Source organism: Dipteris shenzhenensis, chromosome 21 (assembly GCF_047967505.1).
Source record: "Dipteris shenzhenensis isolate YYH24624 ecotype China chromosome 21, Dip_SZ_1.0, whole genome shotgun sequence".
In the NCBI taxonomy this organism is placed as follows: Eukaryota; Viridiplantae; Streptophyta; class Polypodiopsida; order Gleicheniales; family Dipteridaceae; genus Dipteris; species Dipteris shenzhenensis.
Window position 1 is genome coordinate 50,093,574 of NC_141616.1, and position 23,503 is coordinate 50,117,076.

Here is a 23,503-nt window from a genome sequence, read left to right on the forward strand (position 1 = left end):
CATTTTGAACTTTATTGTACACTTGGTCATCCAGTAACACATGAAGCCAGACGTGCGAATGCATTGAAGATTCGACTCTCTAAAGACTTGTACAACGAGCAAGACTCATTTATAAGAATTTAGCACATATCAAGCAGCCATGCCTAACATTGACAGTTCATGATGATGAGGATGCCACAGCAACTAGTATCTGAAATTCTAGACGACATGCTACCATTCCACTTAACTCACAAGATCTACGGATCAAGCTTCTCCAACAATCCTACAATCTGAAAGGGACCAAGGTATGGATAGCTGAGGAGCTTACACGAGCTCAGTTGAACCAGAATGCAGCAGAATTAGCCACAGTCAGGGCTGCAAAGAAGCATGGAAAATCGGGAGTACATAGTGAGGGTATGTAGCCTCTCATCAAGGAGTTTAAATCCAGATCAAAAGACTTAAACTGATGTAGGATGATTATATTTTGATTTTTTGACTACAGTGTAGGTACTCTAACTACTTTGGAGTTGCTTTTTTGCACTCCTCAGGAGTCAACATGTGCCCTCCATAGGCAGATGTACTAGCTGGTTTTTTTGCTTTCGCATAGACCTGTTGGTCTCCCATTGACATTAATACTCTCTCTCTCTCTCTCTCTCTCTCTCTCTCTCTCTCTCTCTCTCCCCCCCCCCCCCAATTTTCTAGCTTCCTTCACTATTTCCAGCTCCATGAATAGAGCTTGGGTCAAATCATCTGATATCAAAACTATTGTGGCCTTCAAATTCTTAGCTTGTGGCCTTCAAATTTTGACTTTTTGACTACAGTGTAGGTACTCTAACTACTTTGGAGTTGCTTTTTTGCACTCCTCAGGAGTTACCATGTGCCCTCCATAAGCAGATGTACTAGCTGGTTTTTTTGCTTTCGCATAGACCTGTTGGTCTCCGATTGACATTAATACTCTCTCTCTCTCTCCCCCCCCCCAATTTTCTAGCTTCCTTCACTATTTCCAGCTCCATGAATAGAGCTTGGGTCAAATCATCTGATATCGAAACTATTGTGGCCTTCAAATTCTTAGCTTGGTGCAAAAGCGGAACTTTATTTTCTCTCAAGGACAAACAAAAAAAGGAATCCTTACATCAGAACAAACAAAACCCTACAAGAAGGCTTCCCAAAGGCATGAAATAAATCTAATTTCAAGGGAAGGGACAAAAAGGAGGCCACAAATTATAAGTCGATCATGGTGGGCAACCAAATGGCAAAACTACATGGCAATATGTTGGAACAAAAAAGCAGCATAATAAATGAGCGAGATCGCCTTGTTCAAGAATTTTAAGAAGGCCTTTGACACAATGCCTAGACATAGGTTATCGACAAGATAACTAAACTCAATATTCCCAGGGAATTGAAAGACACTATGTATAGGCAAGCCCACTTGTAGGCAGACCAAACATATGGTGCTGTTGGAGATGAACAAGGAAAGCCATGCTAATAGCGACGAGACGCTGTAATTCCCCATATTCATATGGCGGCGACATCTATAGAAGCGTGGGCCATATTGAAGGATCTGTATGAAACAAACGATACATCTCATATCCTCACTCTCTAGCATCAATTGCACAATTTGGATAGGAGTGAGGGAGACAACATACATGACCACTTGAGGAAGATCAAGGTGGTGAGGGACCAGCTCGCTTCGATTGGTTAGAAGGTAGCCTCGAGTCAGGTGGCGTTGCTGACACTTCACAAGCTACCTAGGAATTTCAAGAGCTTCGTGACGACAGTCACTACAGGATAGAGGACCAAGCCTCTCATGTTCGAATAGCTTGGCCCTTTACTGTTGCAAGAGGAGGCTCGAGAGAAACTGTTCAACCAATCGGACGAGAAAGCACTCGTAGTGAGGAAACGAGAAAGCACTTGTAGCAAGGGACAAGCCTAGCAAAGGCAAGTCCCCAAGGATTCCAAGACCAACAAGACCAAGGACGCAGAGAAAAAGAAGATGATGAAATGTTTCTACTGCAAGAAGCTTGGTCATTCAGCCAAGGAATGCCGGAAGAAGAAGGCAAACCTACAGTGGAAGAGGGGGTCCAAGACCACGGAGGAGCTGAAGATTGACTCAGCCAACGTCACTACCCACGCACTTTTCTTGATTTTTGAGTACACTCAGCCTATGCAGTGCGCGAAGGCAAGGGTGGTACGTCGGCAATGGAGCCTCGAAGCACATGTCAAACAAGAAAGAATGGTTCAAGACCATGGAAGTTCCCCATCCTGACTCCAAGGTAACAATGGGGGATAATTGGACATGCCCTGTGAAGGGTGTTGGTAGTATCCCATTCATCACGACTATAGGAGACGAGAAGCTGATATCTGATGCACTCTATGTACCAACCTTGTGGAAGAATCTTTTCTCTGTTAGCCAGATGGACAAACACAACATGTCGGCACTATTCGACAACGACAAAGTCAATAACCAAAAGTTGATGTTCAAGTCTGATGGGAGCCTGGATAAGTACAAAGCAAGGTTGGTAGTGAAAGGTTACGCACAATTAGAGGGACTTGATTTTGGTGAGACCTTCGCTCCCACAGCCAGGATGGTGACGATACGCATTGTTTTGCTTTGGCTGCCCATCATGGATGACCTATCGTTTAGATGGACATGAAGTCGGCATTCTTGAACGGAACCCTAGAGAAAGAGGTATATGTGGATCAGCCACTAGGCTTCAAGTCCCAGGGTCCACATTCAAAGTATGCAAGCTGAAGAAGGTGTTGCACAAGCTGAAACTAGGGAAACCTCTAGCTCTTTTTGAGACAAATTGCGGCTGGTACTTATCATGTACGTGGATGATCTTATCCTTACAAGAGATCACTCAAAGAAAGTTGCTCAAGTCAAGAAACTACTCATGGAGGAATTTGAGATGATAGACTTGGGAATTCTTCATTATTTTCTTGGGATCGAAGTGAAGTAGGAGAAGAGCGGCATATTCATCTCTCAAGAGAAAAAATTGCAGGGAGTTACTCACGGGTTTCAAATCGAAGACTGCAAGGTGGCAATAACTCCCATGGAGGTTGGCCTGAAGCTGAGCATCCATTATATTGATGCATCTCAGTATCAATGGATCATGGGTAGTTTACTTTATCTCACCAATACCAAGCAGATATTTCCTTTACAGTAGGGTTGCTCTGTCGATTCTTCGTGAAACCCAAGAAGGCCCATTGGGAGGCAAGTGCCAGGCATGAGGGTGCTGAGGTACTTGAAGGGTACATGCCCCTCTATAGTAAAGGCGTCGAGTTAGGCGGATCTATGATAGTGATTGGGAAGGTGATGGTGACACTAGGCGATCAACTATAGGGTATTGTTTCATACTTGCATCAGGGGCCACTTCATGGCTAAGCAAGAAACAACCCTCTGTTGCTCTTTCATCGACAAGGCAAAGTGCAGGGCTGCTTGCACAACAGCATGTGAGATGTTGTGGCCCAGGTGGATCCTGGAGGACAAGGACGTGACTCAGGAGGATGCGACGGTGATCATGTGCAACAACTAGAGTTGCATTGCCATCGCCAAGAACCTCGTGTTCCATGCACGGATGAAACATATCGAAGTCCAATACCACTTTGTTTGAGAGCTCATCATTGATGATATCATGGAGCTGATGTACTGTTCGATCGCTGCTGACAACGTATCAAACGTCTTCACGAAAGGTGCTTCCCTGGAAGCAATGGGAGCAGACGTCTTCACGAAAGGTGCTTCCCTGGAAGCAGTGGGAGCACCTCATCGTTGCATGGGGATCAGCCCCATAGTTGTGTCATTGAGAGGGGATGTTAGAAAATCACTACCCCACTTGTGCAACAAAAGGTGCACAGCAGATAGGGAAGCAAAGGCCTTACACTAGGGCCTTATATAGGCTAGACGGCGGCCAGCTAGGATCGGTGACTTTTGTTTCCAACAGGCTAATGTTCTAATTTACATGGATAGTGAAAAGAAAGTCCAAAGATCATGGAAAAGCACTGCGGACTAGTTTTGCTACTTGAATTTCCATGCAGAATTGTAAACCACAAATTTGAGACCTAAGATAGCAGATTTGGACAGAAAGAGATAACAACAAAAGTTGTAAGGAATCGAGACGGAGGTTCCAAAAGCAAATTTTGAGAAGACCCCCACTGTAGCAATACATGATGTGATGACATAGGAGAAGTAACTGAAAGGAAACCGGACGTGTCACACTTTAGAGTCTTTGGCTGTTGCATATGTGCATATGTTGGATGAGATGAGGACAAAGCTTGAGCCAAAGGCTAAAAACTGCATTTTGTTAGGACACTCAACTGAGCAAAAAGAGTAATGTAATGACCCTGCCACACAAAAGTTTAGAGTGAGCAGGGATGTATGCAAAGAGATAAAATTTTGGAATGCACCACCTAATGGAGTTACTAAAATGAAGGCTGAAAAGTATGTTGTTGGGACCAATGCATAGTAGGAATCATGTAGCTTGAGTAGATCAGGAGAGCCCTCTATTAGTGTTAGAAATGATGCCTACAGAGTCTAGACCGCAGCAGAAGTGTCACCACAATGCAAATATCCTAAGTCAAAGTACAGTTGACCATTTATCTGATCATGATTAAAGAGTTTTCATGTGTGTTAATTATGGTCAAAGAGTTCTTTTAATGGTGAAAGAATTGACTACGGTCAAAGATACTTGACTCTGGTCAAGTAAGCCTGACTTTGGTCGAGCAAACTTGGTTTATTACCAAGAGGGTTAACTGCGGTTAACCAGAGAACCACAGAGCTAACTACGGTCAGAGAGTGTTGACTTCGATCAACGAGACTTAGCATATGCCAAGAGGGTTAACTACGATTAACCAAGATGTGCCAACTTCGGTTGGAGAGTTATGCCAACTTCGGTTGGAGAGACTTGATTATAATTAAGGCGCCTCAACCCTTGGTCAAAGCCTCTTAATGATAATCAAGAGTGTTGACTCCGATCAACCAGAGAATAAATATATTTATATATTTTTTTTGTTATATGTGCATATGTGTTCAGTGGGGACGCCCACCGTGACTAGAATTAGTCCACAGTGTGTTATTTGCATGCAAAGCGCTAACAATTAATGGGTGCCATGATGGTGCGCTTTAATTAATTATTGCAGGTACTAGGAAGGGTTATTTTCCTAAGCACTACCGAGCCTAACAAGCATCTAGGAGGCGGTTTGCGTGACCAAGTGCTTCGAAGACTCCAGAGTTGCCCTTAGTAGCATGTAATAGGACTTAGTCTAGATTTTAGACAAGTGGCATGTTGCCAATTTGAAATGAGCTTGAAGCTCTTGTAATATTGATTCACGTTGGATTTTGTATCAGACAGCTCTATGCTGAACTCTTGCAACAGACTTCTCTCTTCATGAATAAAAACCTTTGGGGGGGTCCAACCCGACTGTTGTCCTGGACCCTAGTGCAATTGTAGAGAGAGGGAGAGAGAGCTCAAATGAGTTAGTGTTTGCTGAAAAAAATTGTCTACGAGATTCTAGCAGATGATTGCATTGGTATGAGAGCCTGATTCATCTCTTTCCTTGAAGAAGACGGTCTTGAGTGTAAGGTTTTGTCAAGTGTTGAGAGGATACGCTGACTTCTGATAGTATGGCGGAACAAGGCCTTGACCAAGTATTCTGTACCGCATACGTGTGGTGAATTAGTTTGTTTATACAAGCGCTTATGCAAGCAGCGCACCTGCGTAGACTCTGCCAAGCAGGCTGCACAACCAGCAGCTGCTCTCCGTGAGGCAATGCAAGGCTAGGCGTCGACGAAGACCCGGGAGACGAGATGAGTAGCAAGTGCTGCTCCTTGGCTGTAGACAATTGATGAAGGACCCTGCGTATGGCTAAGGCAACTGGCCAGATAGGGGTGCACAAGTAACGTCTCCACGTAGGCACACGGTCAACGGAAGGATGATGGTGATTATCCATAGCAAGACGCCTTCACGTGGGTCAAGTTTCGTTGCTTGACGGATGGCCGGGATAGTGAAGCACACGCAAAAGCCAACGACGCACGACAATCTCTGAGGCGCGATGCTCTAGATGATTTGCCTGCGCATAATTTTCCATCCAAGGTTCAACCTTAGGCTGATGTGGCAGCCAGCGTGGCAGCCAAGGTGACGTGGCAAGCAAGGCACCAGCTCACATGGTGCACACGTGGCAGAGGCGATAAATAGACACATGGCACACATGTGACGTGGCATCCACACGTGCGAGCTGACGTGGCAGCCAGGTGGCATGCATGTGCATATGCTGATGTGGCACTGACACGTGGCAGACAGCTCAGTGGATGATGTGGCAATTGACCTGGATAGCTGTGGTGGCAGACTTGAGGTTAAGTTAACCTCAATACAGTTAGTTTAACCCTGGTTTAGTTAGACTGGCTTAACTTGACCCAACCAGACTGTGACCAGTCCAGTTAGTCTGGTTGCAGACTAACCTAGCCAGAACCAGTCAGTCTGGTTAGAGTAACGAGCAGTTACCCATCTGGTTACTGTCAACAACCACCAAAAAAAATAAGACAGTTGCAGACACAGTTCTGGCCATCAATTTTCACCTATCTGTCAGACTTCTACTGTCAGAAAAGCAGAGAAATCAGAGATTTGCAGAAAAGAGAAAATGCATGCCTTTGTGCACTGGAAAGATGAATTAAATGCATTCTGAGTTTTTTTTTGCAGCAGCCAGAAAAGGGGAAATACAGTTGTTGATATTTTGGCAACTTTGTGGGTTTATGCTTTGAGTTGACAGCCCATCACTGGCACAAGTTGTGAATGCAAGACACCTCTTGTTGAGGTACTTTCTCTTTGAAAAGCAAAGGCTGAGTGCATCGGTTGCTTACACAGTGTGTGTGAGAGTTGCCGATCTCAGACAAGTTGCAGAGATGGCTTCACAGCAGCATGCCCAATCATCCCATGAGGGAATGGCAGAGTCTAACCAGGTACAGCAGGCTGAAGCTTTACAGATAAACAAAGAGAATGCCTACAAAGAGTTGATTACTCAGTTGGGAGAGGCAACAAGCAATCCCTTGTTTCGCAGGATGGTACAACCTCTTTTTGAGGGAAAGCCAGAGAAGCCTCCCTCTAAAGCACATCAGGAAGAAGTGGCGGTGGGCAAAAAAAGGAAAAGTGCAGGTCCTCTACCCAAGAAGAAGAAGGCGAAGCATAATCACAGTTCATCCAGTTCGTCTTCATCTTCTAGCTCTACCTCTTCCATAGTTGCACGAAACGCCCGTTTCGTGGGCAGAAACGGAAACGCCGAAACGGAAATGGCGTTTCGTCAAGAAACGCCGTTTCGTATTTTCTGTTTTTTCAAAAACCCTAAAAACGGGATTTCTTTCGCCGCCTTCGTCTTTCGCCGTCTCCCGCATCCTTTGTGCATCCTTCCTCCTCTCTCCACCTTCTTCAAGCTCTCTCCATCCCATCCTTTGCTCTTGGACCTACCCTCACCTCCATCCTTCTCTGAGCTCTCTCCATCCTCTTCATCCTTTGCTCCATCTTCTCCATCCTGCAAGCTGCAGCCTGCTCTCCTGACTCCATCCCTCCATCCTTCTTCTCTCCATCCTCTCTTTAATCTTACCTTCTACCTCTCCATCCTCCTCCTCTCCATTCTCCTTCACTTCTACCTCTCCATCCTCTCCATCCTCTTTTACCTCTATCTCTCCATCCTCCTTCTACAGTCTACCTCCCATCCTTTCTCACGAGTCACTTGTGACCTCTCCATCCTCCTCCTCACCTCTCCATCCTCCTCAATGTTGAGAGATGCTTATTGGGTCCATGTCTCCCTCCTGGATAGTTATAAAGGAGGCGGTGGCTCCAAGAAGTGGAGATGCAACTATTGCCGCTGTCACACGGGTGAAAGACCATCTAGCAGGTGTTCCCTGCAAGGATGTAGGACCTTGTGAGTTCGTGCCTACTGCAGTGAAAGGTGGCCTAACAGAATGGAAGCGTGCGCGTATGGCAGCCTTGGCTGCAAAAAGTGGAGGACAAGGGCTGCAAGATGAAGAAGAGGCTGCTGACACTGAGCCATTGGATGATGCCAGCACATTGGGTTCTGCAAAGAGAAGTAGAGGGGCATCAACTACATCAAGCGCGGGTCCTAGTGCCACAAGAACACCCTTGCCACATGGATCAATTAGTGTGGATGCTAGTGCGAGGAAAAGAGGATCATTGCAAAGGTCTAGCATTCAAGCACGCTTGCAAAAGCAAGCAGTGAAGGAGGCCACTAGTGATCTCACAAAGCTCTTCATACAATGTGCAATACCCTTTCATGTGGCGAAGACTACACGATGGAGGAAGGCCATGAGAGCCGTAAGCCGCATTGGGTATGAATGGGAAGGGCCTACATATGAGGCCTTGCGGACAAGAGAGCTAAGAAGAGAGAGGGAATGTGTGGAAGACCAAATGAAGCCCTTGAAAGAGACTTGGAAAAAATATGGATGCACACTCTTATGCGATGGATGGTCAGATGCACGCAAGAGGAATGTGTACAATATTTTAGTGTCTTCTTGCAAGGGAACCATGTTCTTGAGAGCCATAGAGCTTCCACTGCAGGTACAGTGATTACAGGGCTGTATATTTGGGAGCATTTACGGGCAGCCATTATGGAGATAGGTGTTGAGTATGTGGTGCAAGTGGTGACAGATAATGGCAGCAATTGTGTGTCAATGGGTGCCATGTTAGAAGATGAGTTCCCTAAGATTGTGTGGACACCCTGTGCCTCACATTGCCTTGATCTTTTGATCGAGGACCTAGGGAAGATACCTTGGATTGATGCCATCTTCTCCACAGCCCGCAGTATCGTGAAGTTTGTCACGAAGAGACCCACAGTCCTCAGCATCTATCGGGCTTACAGTGACCTTGAGCTATTGAAACCTCCAACCACAAGGTTTGCTTACATGTTCATAGTGGTGGAGAGGCTTGTGCGAGTGCGCCAGGGCTTGTTGCGCACGGTTGTGTCTCGGGAGTGCGGAGATTGGGATGATAGAGGCCAAGCAAAGTCTATCAAATTTTTTCGCATGATCATGGATGAGTCTTGGTGGAATCAAGCAGAGGCATTAATCAAATCAATTAATCCTATCTACACGGTGCTTCGCATCACAGACATGGAGGGAAGCACATTAGGGCTCTTGTACGAGTTTATGGACAAGATTGGAGAGGCCCTCAACAGAAACACTTCCCTATCGCCTGATAAGTAAGACTTTTTACTTTTGTAATATGTATAATTATTGCAGTTACTAAATGGCAATTTGTTATCATGAAGCCTGGAATTTTCAGATATATATTATGTATGTACTATTATCTATAGTCTATGAATTTTGCATGCATAATGCATTCTAATTTCTTGTGGCATGATTTAGGGTTGAGTCCATCCGTGCTATATGGAATAAGCGGTGGAATTGGTTCCACCGCCCAATCCATGCGATGGCACATGTATTGCATCCGCTCTGGGGCAGTCAAGAGCAATATGAGAATGACGAGTTGGAGGAGGGGATGCAACAGTATCTACAAAATTGGATGGGTGGTGACTTGGAGATGCAACGAAGACTGGAGGATGAACTTCTATTGTTCCGCAATCACAGCGTCTCCTTTGGTCGACCTACAGCTAGGCTCCGAGAGACACAGTTGCAACCTGTCTCCTGGTGGGAGAAATATGGCAACTGTACTCCTACTTTGGTAAGAGTCTAAGAGACAAGTTCCAACGCCACTAGTTGGAGCTTAGTCGTTAAGTAATTTGAAGTTTTATCTACTACAAATATGTTTAAAGTTATCAAGTTCCTGATACTTATCTCGGCTTAATTGGCTTATGGCAGAAACGCCTTGCTATACGTGTTCTCTCACAGGATTGCAGTTCCGGTCCTTGTGAGAGGAACTGGAGCACTTGGGCCCTCTTTCACACAAAGAAGAGGAACAGATTGAGCACGGCTCAATTGGAGCGGTTGGTGTTTTGTCATTGCAACCTCCGTCTCCTTGAGTTCACCGCCGGCTGCCCCGAGCCTCGCCAAGTGAATGTAGACAAGGTGGACGTGGAGAAGATGGAGGTCATACCAGATATCCCACGGGAGGAGCTGGACATATACACCATGTTGTATGAGGAGCTGTCAGCACCAGCACACCATACACGATCATACACTCAACCATCTGGAGATGGTGCTAGTACTTCAGTTGCACCCGATGGTCCTGATCCTGATGTTGATGATTCTTCTTCAGACAGTGACACAGATGCCTCGAACTTATCTGAGGACGCAGAGGATGACGATGACGAGGAGTCCATGGATGATGCAGATGATCAGTAGTCCTGCTGCTTTTTTTTATATCATCCATGAGTGCTTTTATTTTGAGTCTTGCATGACTCATGAGTCATGAGTCATGAATCATGATAATGAAATTTGTGGACCATGAATCATGATCATCTATGGAGTCTGGACATTGAATACTTTCAAGTTTCAAGTTTCAAGTTGTGTGCTAAGTTTAAACTTTTAAGTACTTCAAACTTCTAAATTTCAGATTCTTGTAATGCCAAACTTGTTAGTCATGACTCATGATACATGTTGATTTCAGATTATTGAAGCATCATTCAAGAATTTAGAATCATAGAGGCATGAATCATGAATGATGCATTGATGCTTGAAGGCTGAAGCCTGAAGCTTCAGCCTTCAAGTATAGATAATTGTAATTTGTATTATGTATGATTTGCACTCTATTGATAATTATATTATGTATAAAAAATAAATTTTTATACATAAATTGTATCATATTGCCGTTTCTTCCGTTTCCGTTTCGGCGGGGCCCGGAAACTCCGTTTCTTCCGTTTCCGTTTCGGCTAGTAACTATGACCTCTTCATCCTCGACATCACCTCCTTCTTCGAGATCTTCAAAGTCAAAGAAGAAAAAGAAGAAGAAGAAGAAGAAGTCCAACAGGAAGGCATAGACTAAAGAATTCAAGGACGGTGGGAAGTCAGTAAGATTTGCCACTTACAATAGCTAGTATGGCCAAGCTGAAAAGGCTATGCAGTTCATAAGGCAGTTTGATGCTACCTTTAGCTTGGAAAAGTTCAGTGAGTCCTCAAAGCTTCATATGGTTGGTTTACACTTGACTAGTACAGCCAGTGCATGGTGGATAGCTAAAACAGCCAACTATGTAGCCCCCAGAAAATGGAAGGACTTCAAGAAAGCTTTCTATAAACAGATTATTCCCAAACAATTTCGGGATCATGTCCTTCTGGGTTGGGAGAGCATTCATATGGAAGCACAAGATACAGTTGAGTCTTACAATCAGAAATTTTGGGACGCATACTTGCAGGTTTCGCCTTTCAAGAATATTTCTGACAAGACTCAACTCAGGAAGTACAGGGCAGGACTCACTCCAAAGATACAGGCCCTAGTGAACACCAAAGATATTAAAGAAATATCAGATCTCATGCATTCAGCCAATGTGGCTAGTCTTATGTACATGCAGGATCCTACTGGTGTGCCTTCACTACAGGCAGGGTTACCAGGAGATAAAAAGCCAACGACCCCCAAGTTTGAAACAAGAGAGTTTCCCAAGGCTCAGAAGAGGGGATTTCAGCCTCAGAAGCCGAGGGGAAACCAAGTGCAAAAGCCCTATAAGGGAAGACCACAGTTTACCCCTGAACAAATTGAAACTTTCAGGAAAGAGGGTAAATGCTTCAGGTGCGGCAAAGAGGGGCATGTGGCTGCACAGTGCCCTAAAAAGCCTTCAACTTCTAAGGGAAAAGAGGTAGAGAAGCCACGGGGACCGCAAAAGCCAATGGCAGGAGGAATTCCTGACATACTGGGTCATGTCTCAAACCTAGAAGAACGAGAATTGTTGCTATCATGGGGCAAAGTCAGAGACCAGCAAGCACTGATTTTATTTGATCCATGGGCTACTGATAACTTTATATCAGAGGTATCTAGCCCTGAGGTTGGGAATAAAGACGAAGGAGTTGGGCAGGGCTTTGGATGCCGATCAGATGTTCTGTAAGAACCCTGTGCCAATCACTCCCTTGATAGGGAAGCTCCGTCTTCATGTACAAAGTTATGTGGATCAGAAATACTTCTTCATTTCTCCATTGAAACATCATGATGTAGTCTTGGATATGCCTTGGTTTCATCGCAAGGCAATGAGGTTGACTCTTCCTGAAAGAGTGCTAGAGTTTGTACATAGGGGAATAGAGGGGAAACTATTCCCATTGTATCAAATAGTTCTGTTGGAAAAGAAATAAAGTCTGCAGTTTCAGATTACGTGATTTTTGTAAAAGAGAGAGATGTGGAAATGCATGCTGAAATAAGTGAGGCAGATCAGAATAAATTTCAGTTTCTTGAAAATTTTAAAGATTGCTTTTCTGACGCTTTGCCAGGGGAGCTACCCCCTGAGAGACCTGAGGATCATGGCATAGAACTCATTCCTGGCAATGAGCCACCCAATAGGCCCCCATACAGAGTTAGTGCAACTCAGCGAGAAGATTATGACTCAGGTGCAGGACTTGTTGTCCAAGGGGCTGATTCAGCCAAGTTCTTCTCCTTTTTGTTCCCCTGTACTGCTAGTACAAAAGAAAGATGGCTCATTCCGTATGTGCGTCGATTACCGCACACTAAACAAAATGACCATCAAGAATAGATTCCCTATTCCACGCATTGGTGATGTGCCGGATCAGTTAAATGGAGCTTCAGTTTTCAGCAAGATAGACATAAAGAGTGGCTATCACCAAGTGAGGATACAGCCACAGGATGTGCACAAGACAACGTTCCACACTACTTTTGGGTTGTATGAGTATCTGGTGATGCCTTTTGGATTGACAAATGCCCCAGCTACTTTCAATAGGATCATGGATCGTATCTTCCGACCCTACAGACAGTTCACTGGTACCTTCTTCAATGACATAATTGTCTTTTCTAAGTCTGAAAAAGAGCACAAGGAACATCTTGCTATAGTGTTTCAAGAGCTGAGAATCATCAGCTCTATGCAAACAGCAAGAAAAGTGAATTCTTCCTGGAAGAAATCCATTACTTGGGGCATATAATATCCAAAGATGGGATTGTTAAGCAACTAGCAATCCCCAATTTATGGGGCAAACATACCAGTCTGCAGGCCAGCCAAAAGGTCAGCCAGCAGGGGTCTGGCCAACCAAAACTGGCCGCCCAGCAGCCAGTAGGGGTCTGGCCGACCAGAACTGGCCAACCAGAACTGGCCAACCAGCTGGCCGACCAGCTAGGTCAGGCCTATAAAGGCACTAGCCCCCACACTCTCAGGACACTATAAAGGCACTAGCCCCCACACTCTCAGGACAGGACAGGACCTGCAGCTGCTCCTCATCTCCTCCATCCTTTGCTGCAGCCCCGCCTGCTCCAGTTCTGCTTTCTGCCATCTTCTCCTACCTCAGGACAGGACCTGCAGCTTCTCTACACCTCCTCCATCCTTTGCTGCAGTCCCTTCTGCTCCAGATCTGCCCCCCCCTTGCTCCAGATCTGTCCCTTCTGCTCCTCTGCTCCAGATCTGTCCCCTCCTGCTCCAGATCTGCCCCTTCTGCTCCTTTGCTCCAGATCTGCTCCTTCTACCCCAGATCTGCTCCTTTTCTTCATCATGTTGCTATTCCAGATAGCCTGAAGGTTCCTTCCTTAGAGCATGCTGGTTTTCAGCCATTTCCTAGGGCAGCTCCAACCCTTCATCATCTTCGTCATCATCAAGCTACACGGAGGACTGCGTTTCGCTCCCTCTGCTGCTATCATTTTCTACTGTTTCTCTATATGGAATCATCTTTCTGATTCACCTCAGCCACGGTCTTTGAGACACGACGGCTTGAGGTTCCTGTATTCAGTTTTTCATATTACCGACAGGCACTATGTTTTCTGAGTTCCGTTCTTCAGTTGTGTCTGAGTATTGTCTATTTTTTTATCGCTCCACTGCAAACCCTATCGTTTCTCTATAGGGATACGGATGGATCTGGCAAAGATCCGTGCCATTCAGGAATGGCCACAGCTGAAAACTGTGCATGAAGTTCGAAGTTTCCTAGGCATGTGTTCCTACTACAGAAGATTTATCAAGCATTTTGCGGATATAGCCGCTCCACTCCACGATCTTACTAAGAAAATGCAGCTTTCAGATGGAGAATTACTCAAAAGAAAGCATTCATCACATTCAAAGAGAGGCTGACGACAGAGCCAATCTTAATAGTTCCATATTTGTATCAGCCATTTGATGTGGATTGTGATGCTTGTGGGGAATGTGTTGGGGCTGCATTGCATCAGAATGGTCATGTAGTGGCCTATGAGAGCAGGAGACTCCGGGATGCAGAGAGATATCTCGGAATCTATGAGAAAGAGTTATTGGCTGTAATTCATGCCATCCATACATGGAAGCGTTATCTTTTGGATGCAGATTTTACAGTTAAGACAAATCACCAAAGTCTGAGATACTTTTTAACTTCGGTTGGAGAGACTTGATTATAATTAAGGCGCCTCAACCCTTGGTCAAAGCCCCTTAATGATAATCAAGAGTGTTGACTCCGATCAACCAAAGAAAAAATATATTTATATATATTTTTTTTGTTATATGTGCACATGTGTTCAGTGGGGACGCCCACCGTGACTAGAATTAGTCCACAGTGTGTTATTTGCATGCAAAGCGCTAACAATTAATTAATGGGTGCCATGGTGGTGCGCTTTAATTAATTGTTGCAGGTACTAGGAAGGGTTATTTTCCTAAGCGCTACGGAGCCTAACAAGCATCTAGGAGGCGGTTTGCGTGACCAAGTGCTTCGAAGACTCCAAAGTTGCCCTTAGTAGCATGTAATAGGACTTAGTCTAGATTTTAGACAAGTGGCATGTTGCCAATTTGAAATGAGCTTGAAGCTCTTGTAATATTGATTCACGTTGCATTTTGTATCAGACAACTCTATGCTTAACTCTTGTAACAGACTTCTCTCTTCATGAATAAAAACCTTCGGGGGAGGTCCAGCCCGACTCTTGTCCTGGGCCCTAGTGCAATTGTAGAGAGAGGGAGAGAGCGCAAATGAGTTAGTGTTTGCAGAAAAAAAATTGTCTACGAGATTCTAGCAGATGATTGCAAGAAGACTGATAGAGCATCCCAAGAATTACACACGGAAGTGTTTAACTAAGGAATCCAGTAAATAGACAATGCTTCACCAGAGATACAGAATCCATAAAAGGTATATTTGCATCCAACAATAGGACACAATACAAAAGAGAGATCCAGAGTCCCACCAAGCCGTGGTCCTCTCATCTTACCAAAAGTTCTCCTACTATCTCCTTGGCACTCTAGATCCCTGAGCCTGCATGCTCCTCACTGAGCTTATTTAGAGTAGGTCTCCGTGCCGTGATCTCTCCACCTTACTGCCCGGGATGTCAACCTAGGTGGGTAGTCTTTCCAAGCTTTGTCTGCAGCCCTCCAGCACTTCTTTCTCCCCCTGAATGTAGGCCCAAAGAAGGCTGTTATGCTGCTCCTGTTGGCTGCTCCAGATGATGTGGAATGAGGCCCAAGTGCCCCCCTTTTCTGGGGCTGAAAGCCCCTTAATATAGCCGACTGGGTAGGGGGATTTGGGCCGACCCAAACAGTCCCCCCCACCAGACTTCTTGGTCTGTAAACGTTGGCTGGCCCTGCCTTGCCATGTGGCAGGCACTGCCACTGGCCCTAGGCAGGCCTGCCCATACCCGACCTATTTCTGGACTATTTGCTGGCCCAAAACTGCCCCAAACAGCCACCTCTGCTGTCCCTGCTGTTCCGCCTTTGTCAGGCTATTTCCAGCCCACGAACCCTCAGCACATGCCTTCGTACACGCTGCTGCAGGTGTCCGTACTGTACCATCCATCCGTACCAGTGCTGATGTCATCGCTGATGTAATTGCCCTTTTCTTTACTGGATACCCTGTGCAATCTTGCCGCCTCCAGTCGCACGCAGCCACATGGCACATCCGTACCAGTTCTGCCCACCATGGTGGTCTCCAATTGCTCCTTTGTGCTGCCCACATGGCAGGCTCTTTGTTGCCAATGTGGCAGCCCCACCTTTCATGTTTTGCCCTATGGTTCAGCCCCTCAATGCACTCCTCATTTGGGGGCTCACAAATGGGGAGTGACCACCCCTATTCCAACACCCCTTCTCACGGACACATCTTGGCCCGATCCCAAACCGTCAATGAAGATGCTCCCATGTCGTAGCCCTATGAAACACTTTGGAGTGGGGTGTCATCGTCGCTTTTTGGCTTTTCATCCAATGGATCTTGCTCCACCAGATTCGGTTCCGCATAAACACACCATCCCGGTACACACGTCCATCTTTGGTAGCACCCGATGGCACCACCTCCTTCAATCACGTACCCATCGTTGAATTTGAGCACTCCATGTACCAGTGTCCTCCAACTGTCCCCCTCAATGAATAGCCTGAAGTCCTTCAGGCACCATGCTCTCACGGTCTATTTCAACCCGTCCTCCGTGTCACAAGGTCTACAACCAAATAACATACTCAAGTATGTAAATCCCAAGCATAATTCTCCCCGTCTCAATCCTCAGCTGATGGGATGAAACCCGCATCTGTCTAATAGCGATCCTCAGTGCATACGAGACCCCTCTATCCTCGAGATACTGGGGTCGGATGATGAATCCTTCCTTTGAGACACTCAGGAAGTGGCCGCGGTAGAACTGGGTCTTGGTGGGGAGCTCCTGATCTCCCCCCCAAGTCCAAGACGTGTGCAGCTCGAGGAGATCCAACCTTCCCCATGAAGAAAAATGGTACCCATACTGTACTGAAAGGGAGGAAGCCTATCCATCTGAATCATGTGTTTGGCAAACCATGTGGATATACGTGCATACCATGTGTCCGCCCCCGCTCTCAACTAGTCTTGTGGATGACTCCTGGGCCATCCTTAGTAGTCTCCAGTGGGGTAAGTCCCTGACTCTATAAATGAATGTCCCTGTCTGAAAGACGGCATCAGTCTATAGTGGTGTCATGGCAAACTCTGACTGTACTATCTCATGTGAGACTGAAGGCTTGATCCGAATCATCCTAGATCCCACAGTCACCTATAGCCGCTCAAATCTCCTCCACTTTGCTATCGGTAGATCACAACCCTAGAAGGATGTTGCATACATGGCAGTCGGTCAGACTACCGTATCGAAGGGCCAGCACCTCGTCAATGGATCCCGAAAGTGTGCCTGGAAGCACTCTCTCTCCAATTGTGCTAGAGCACCCCGTCCCCATGTGAGTCGTGCATGGGCTACATGTGTCATAGAGAAAAGGGATCCTATGAAGACTAATCCCAAATATATGTAGGACTGCACTATCTCCATTGGCTCATCTCAATAAGTGAAGCTGAGTCGACGAAGCACTACATGTGAGGTAACAAGACCATAACCTTGGTCTTCCCAAGGTCGACTGTCAGGTCTTTCTCTCTATAGAACACCTCTGGGGCCTCCAAATGTCTATGCAGCCCCTCCGCTAAGGATGAGATAAGGACTATCATCAGTGTATATATCATGAGATCAGCCAGTAATAATCCTTCGCCTCCTAGGTGGTCTATGAAGGAAGTGATCTCATCAATGTAAAGCCCAAAAAGGGTCAATGAAAGGCTTCCCTCCGATTGTCCTCTCGACCCAATCCGATAGATCACTTGAGGCACGAACTCTGCCTCTGACTGACTCATATAGGCTCATCACCCCCCATATCAATGTCTCTGGAATCTGCAGCTCCTGTAGTCTCCTGATCATACGGGATTGTGGGACAGTGTCAAAAGCCTTCCGAAAGTCTATAAAGCATGTGTAGTCCTTCTGGTGTCTAGCTCTCGCCTCCTCAATCATAGCCTCAGAGTGAAGATGTGATCTAGGGTAGAATGCCGTCTCTGAAATCTTGCATGTCCCAGTGCCCGCTGCCGCCGAGTCAATGTTCACTGTAGAGTCCTAGGATGAGGAGGTAGAAACCTCACCCTCCTGCTTGGATGCTTGCCTTTCCCTTTTTACAGAGTTGGTGGTGCTCCAAGCAGGTGGGAAGCCGTGACATAGCCATGTTGAACATCTGTGCTAGGACCGGAGCTAGGACCTCATGTCCATGTGCAAAGTGCTCAATCCGGAGGCCCTCGTGGTCCTGCGCTCTCTGATTGTTTAATTGACGAAGTGCAGCCCGTACATTCTGTGTGGTGAACAAGTGACAAGTGGTAGGCCTGAGCCTAGAGGATATATCTGGGAGTGTCTACATCTAGGCATCATACATGTGCCATACATCTGAGTCAGTGATGGGAATAGGTGGCTTCCCCTCCGATAGAAAACCCCATCCAGTAGTCAAGTCTACTCAGAAAGATTTAACAATCTCATCTATATGTGTGAGGAAGGCCCACCCCTTACTCTATGCCTTAGGTGGCATCAGATGACCCAAAGCCCGCCGCTCCTGTGTGAGATGGGCTCTCGCCTCTCTACATTCGTCGTCGAACAAAGGGTTTTGAGGCATCTTCTCATCTCGGATCTGCATGGACCGCATCGTGGGAAAGGATCTGGTAGCAACATCATGTACCATTAAGACAAGGGTGTCGGAGGCGCTAGCAAGGTCTATATCATCTCCAAGTAGGACGGGAGCTCCCTGGCTAGGTGACTAACGTACACTGGGTCAAGGGCACGACTAAAGTGGATCTACATGCGTGCGGGCACGGGGGAGGGCTCTCCCTGTGGCTGGCATGGTGGCAGAGATATAGAAGGCCAAGTATAAGTGGTCAGCTCCGAGGGGGGGGGGGGGTATGGCGAAGTCGTGTATCTGTGAGACAAGGTCCAGTGGGCTTAGTAGATAGTCCACTGTACTAGACCCATCGCCATGTGGGAAGCGAGTGAGTCTTCCAGAAGATGGCCATCTATGAAGACTGTTATAGATGATCAAGTTGTGGATTGCCCGCGGCTCAAGCAAATGTCGTCTATATCATGTCACTTGTGGAGCATATGCAGAGTGCCTCATGTGTGAATCTCTGTCATCTATGAAGTCAAGCAGGCCCACCTTTCTATTTCATGTCCGTGCATTGAAATCCCCCAATAGGAGGGTGTCTCCTTGTCTGGAGAACTCCGTGATGTCATCATGGATCGTCTCATATGAGTTGTGTCCATCTATAGTGACCTCTCATGCATAGGATGACATGTCTGGAGGAAAGTAGCACACCACGATGAAGAGAGGTCGAGTGTCTGAGAGCTGAACTCGTATCCACATGTGTCGTGCATGCTTTCTCTCTTCGAACCACAAATATGAGTGGTCTCAGGTGTAATTTGAAAAGAACCTCGTACTCCGCTATCTCTCCTCAACTCCCTCCTATGAGCTGACTCCCATGTGTATCATGTTACTGTGAGCAGCCCTCTCTGGGCTCTTGTGTGTCTCGGTGTAAAAGATCATATCTCTATCATTATATGTCTCCAAGAAACCTTCTGAGTCGGAGTTTGCTGCCTGTTTGTTTGCAGAAATATTGCAGAAAGGAAGAGATACCTCACATGTTTGCTGCCTGTTTGTGAGATACCTCACACATTTACTGCCTCGGATGATTTTCAGGCATGCTGGTATAGTTTCCTGTCTCTCCTTGTCTGTCTCAGTGCTGCATTGTAATGATTTACTGTTTGGAGAGAGAGAGAGAGAGGAATGACACTCAAATGTAGACACCATGAAAGGCTTTCATCATCATCAATGAGATGTAAGGGGGCTGCTATGTCAGCAAAGTGTCCGATGAAGCGTTTGTAATAGGAGCAAAGACCGAGGAAGCTACATACTTCATGTACCGAGGTAAGCTCTCGCTATTCTTGTATAGCTTTTATCTTTGCAGGATCCATCCGAATCCCTTCTTTAGAGATAATGTGTATGCGGTAGTGAATCTCATCAAGGAAGAACTCGCTCTTCTTGCCATTTATAAAAAGCTTGTGATTTCGAAGTTCTTGGAACACAGTGGCCAAGTGCTCTTATGTTCTTCTTCAGTCTTTGAAAAGACCAAGATGTCATCAAAGAAAGTACCTGTGAAATGTATGGTCTGAAAATCCTGTCCATCACAAGATTGAAAGAAATTGGTGCATTGGTTAACCCGAAGGGCATCACCAAGAACTCTTACAATCCGAAAGTGGTCTAAAAAGCTGTCTTATGAATATCATGAGGATGAATCCTTATCTAATGGCACCCGCTTTTCAAATCACTGCGACTAAGATCGTGGTCCCTTTTAATCTATCTAAGATATCATCTATGCAAGTGATTGGAAACCTATTCTTGACCTTCATTTTATTAAGGCCTCTATAGTCCACACACATACCATAGGCTTTCGACTCCTTTCTCTTTTCTTCGAATCTGAATACCTTTGAGCTGAAGGAGAACTTCAAGACACTTTCTTGAGGTGCGATGCTGCCTAGAAGATTCTTTAGAATCTGAGGGAGATATATGATCAATTCCTTATCTGTGGGAAGGTGGAAAGTGCTGGGCATCATCTCCTCGAACAAGTGCTGAAATTGAGGTATCTTTCTCAAGCACTAGAACTCCTCGATTCTTCCCTTTATGAATTCTTCATCAGGTGCAATAGGGCATCTCTTACATGGTCGTCTTGTAGCTGAGCTGCCTTCTTCTGAAACCATGATGTGGGAGATGGAAAATCAGACCCACTAAATCAAGCTTGGCGGGGCCTAAAGCAATCCATAGCGAAACCCCTGCTCCTTCTAAGGAGGTAAACACTTACGAATGGAGATGGGAGCCCGCCCGATGCGCAATGACGTATGGGTGGGTGTGGCTTTTGGTTGTATGGCTCAACCACTAGTCCGGGGTATGGGCCAAATAACATAAATAATATAGAGGATTATAACCCCAACTGGATCGCGATGAGGCTGCTTCAAGCATGCAGCTATCCTGTGCCAGATAGAAGTCTCTTCGGATCGTTGCGGGGATTCTTTGGATTGTTGCCACCAAGGAAGGTAGCAAACCCGCACTCTAAATCCACTGAAAACAGATCCGACAAATCCTAAACACCCTTTTGGAATCGAATCGTAGCAACTTCAGGGCTTTGGGGCAGATCGCAGTAGAGAAAACACCCCCCAAAGCAATTCACAGCAAATCCAGGGCTCAGTGGAGGGCAGGAAATCCAAATCACATTAGATATAGTGGCCCCTGGTGGCTGGAAAACAGTTCGCAGCAAGATCTCACCCTCAAAAATAGGTGCCACATTTCAAGAACTAGTACATATTGCGCTGGAATCAGCCATACAACACCTCGGGAAGCGTGCAAGATTAGAAGAAGTGATTCACAGCAAGAAAAAGGGCGTTGGAAGAGAGAGAAGAAGGCTGTAAACAGCACCAGGGCCCATAAATAAGGGCTGGACCCCCCAAAGGTCTTTATTGCAATAGAAATAAACTGTACAAGTGGCTCTGAGAAGAGCGTGAAACTGAGTACAATCTTGAATGAATCTAGGAGCCCTGAGGCCCTTTCTTTTATAGACTTGGCCTAGCTAAAAGCTAGACCTGCTTTTCTAAAGCTACTTTTTACAAAAGCTAAGCTTTCTTGCTTTTAGCCCACCTAGGGGCAGCTTTATTTATAACTCGCTCTGTCGTACAAATTATAAATTTTGGCCACTTCATGTCATGAGGGCATGTGAATGCAAGCTCTGAGACATTGACTTATGGACTGGTTGGGAGAAGCAACACCAACTGCTGCAAAGAATTCAAATAAATATCCGCTCAGAATTGGCCGGCAGATTTATGGATAACAGAGCAAGATGGCCTATACTTTTGTTTTGTGTGTCCTTAGTCTTTCCAACGTCTAACGATGACTGCATATCACCACCCTTCGGAAAGTGGACCATCTGATACAGAGTTTAACTGAAAATATGTTTTCAATAACAACCTTGGTCAGCAATTGGCGTACACTTTTCTATTGCAGCAGTTGTAAAACAAACATAGAAGCAATCAAAACTGTTCTATTGCAATACTTACAAAACAAACGTAGAAGCAATTGCAACCACATCCAGAAAGGCCCGTATAAGCTATCGCCTATCAGCATTGACCGTTTTGATCAAAATTCAGGTACACCTCCGCAAGGGGAATTCCTCGAGAAGAAGGAAGACGCTATACTACATCATGGCTCGTCGCAGTCCAAAACGGACACTTTTACAAGTTACACGGCTCGAGCGTAAGGAATTACCTTGTGATAATTCAACGAGTCCTTCGAGTTCGTCGCGGATTCGATAACTGAGAGTGCGTTATCGATCTTGTCGTCTTGGATGAGAGCCACCACTTTGCAAAGGAGTGCGTCGGCATCTGAGGGTGCCAGAGCGAGGACTTCGAGCAGTTGAGGAAAAAACCAAGAATCTGTGAGGTCTGATCGAATGCAAAATGGAAACTGAAGAAATACAGCCAAAAGCTAAGAAGGATACTCTGATCTGCGATTTTGACGATTTGCTTGCAATCGTTGGTTCTGATATGGCGGTCGAGGGCGATGAACAAGTCGTCCAAGGAGGGCGAAGGGGATGAGGCAAGGGCAGCAGAGCCATGGCGAGGGCTCTGCGGTTTTCGATTTTCCTTGGCAGGAGCTACTCGGGGCGCCATTGCAAAAAGAAAAAAAAAAACACACACAGCGCGAGAATGGTCTCCTTTATATAGACTTCTCCCGGTCAACCTTAGGTCAACCTTAGTTATCTCAACCTAACTATCGTCAGGTCCAATGTTGTGTTACCTTGTGCTTGCTTAGGCAGTTGGCCTGTGTGAGAGAGAGAAAACATAGAGACTGTGAGCGTGAGAGAGAGTGGCATGTGCTCGCTATACATGCTTGTCTCGGTCAACCTTAGTTATCTCGAGCTCACTATGAGTGGGTCCATTGTTAACCTTTATGCGGAGCAGGGTCCCCTTGTGCGGTGCAGGCCAGTCACCAAAGAGAGAGAGAGACAAACAGAGAGAGGTTTTTAACTTCGTAGTAAGGAGCCAAATTGACTCATTTGAAGCGATTCCTAGGAATCGAACACACACACACCGCAACATGAACCAAAGCCTCAACGAGAGAGAGAGAGAGAGAGAGAGAGAGAGAGTGTGTGTGTGTGTGTGTGGTCTACGTTATAGAAGCTTGTCTCGATCAACTTTAGTTATCCCAGCCTAACTATCATTGGGTCCATTATTAACCTGTGTGCCTAGCAACGATAGCTATGCTTTGTAAGTGTAGGCCACGAGCTGCATAGAATTACTATTGAGCACAACAACAAGCACTAGTAATATCCAATTAAATGACTTGGGGCAATGGCAAACAGGAAGAACCTGGCTATAGCAGAGAAGCAGAACCAGTCTTTCATCATAACAGACAATCTTATTCTGGGACTACACTTTCACTACACGGTCCCCATCGATATTATTTAGATAAGGGCAAAAAACCTAGGTTATTATAAGCTATTCAAGGAACCCAAGGCAAGAAGAGCATTCTGAAGGGGTTGATGTGCCCCTTCTAGTTGGTCGTGTGTGTGTGTGTGTGTGTGCAAATATTTATTTATTAGCACTACCTCCTTGTAGGTGGAGGATTGAAACACCTT

At 45.9% G+C, this 23,503-nt stretch overlaps 1 protein-coding gene across 1 annotated transcript in view; it reads right to left on the bottom strand.

The window, feature by feature from the left end:
- Positions 1-22,552, bottom strand: part of LOC147889011 (SRP72 RNA-binding domain-containing protein) — a 32,446-nt gene extending 9,894 nt beyond the window's left edge. The window contains exons 1-2 of the mRNA XM_087392740.1: positions 22,364-22,552; positions 22,132-22,268 (exon numbers count right to left, since the gene is read on the bottom strand). Coding sequence (XP_087248866.1) covers positions 22,132-22,268; positions 22,364-22,535 — 309 coding nt within the window. The 5' untranslated portion in view covers positions 22,536-22,552. The remainder of the gene's footprint in view (positions 1-22,131; positions 22,269-22,363) is intronic.
- Between the last annotated feature and the right edge of the window lie 951 nt (positions 22,553-23,503).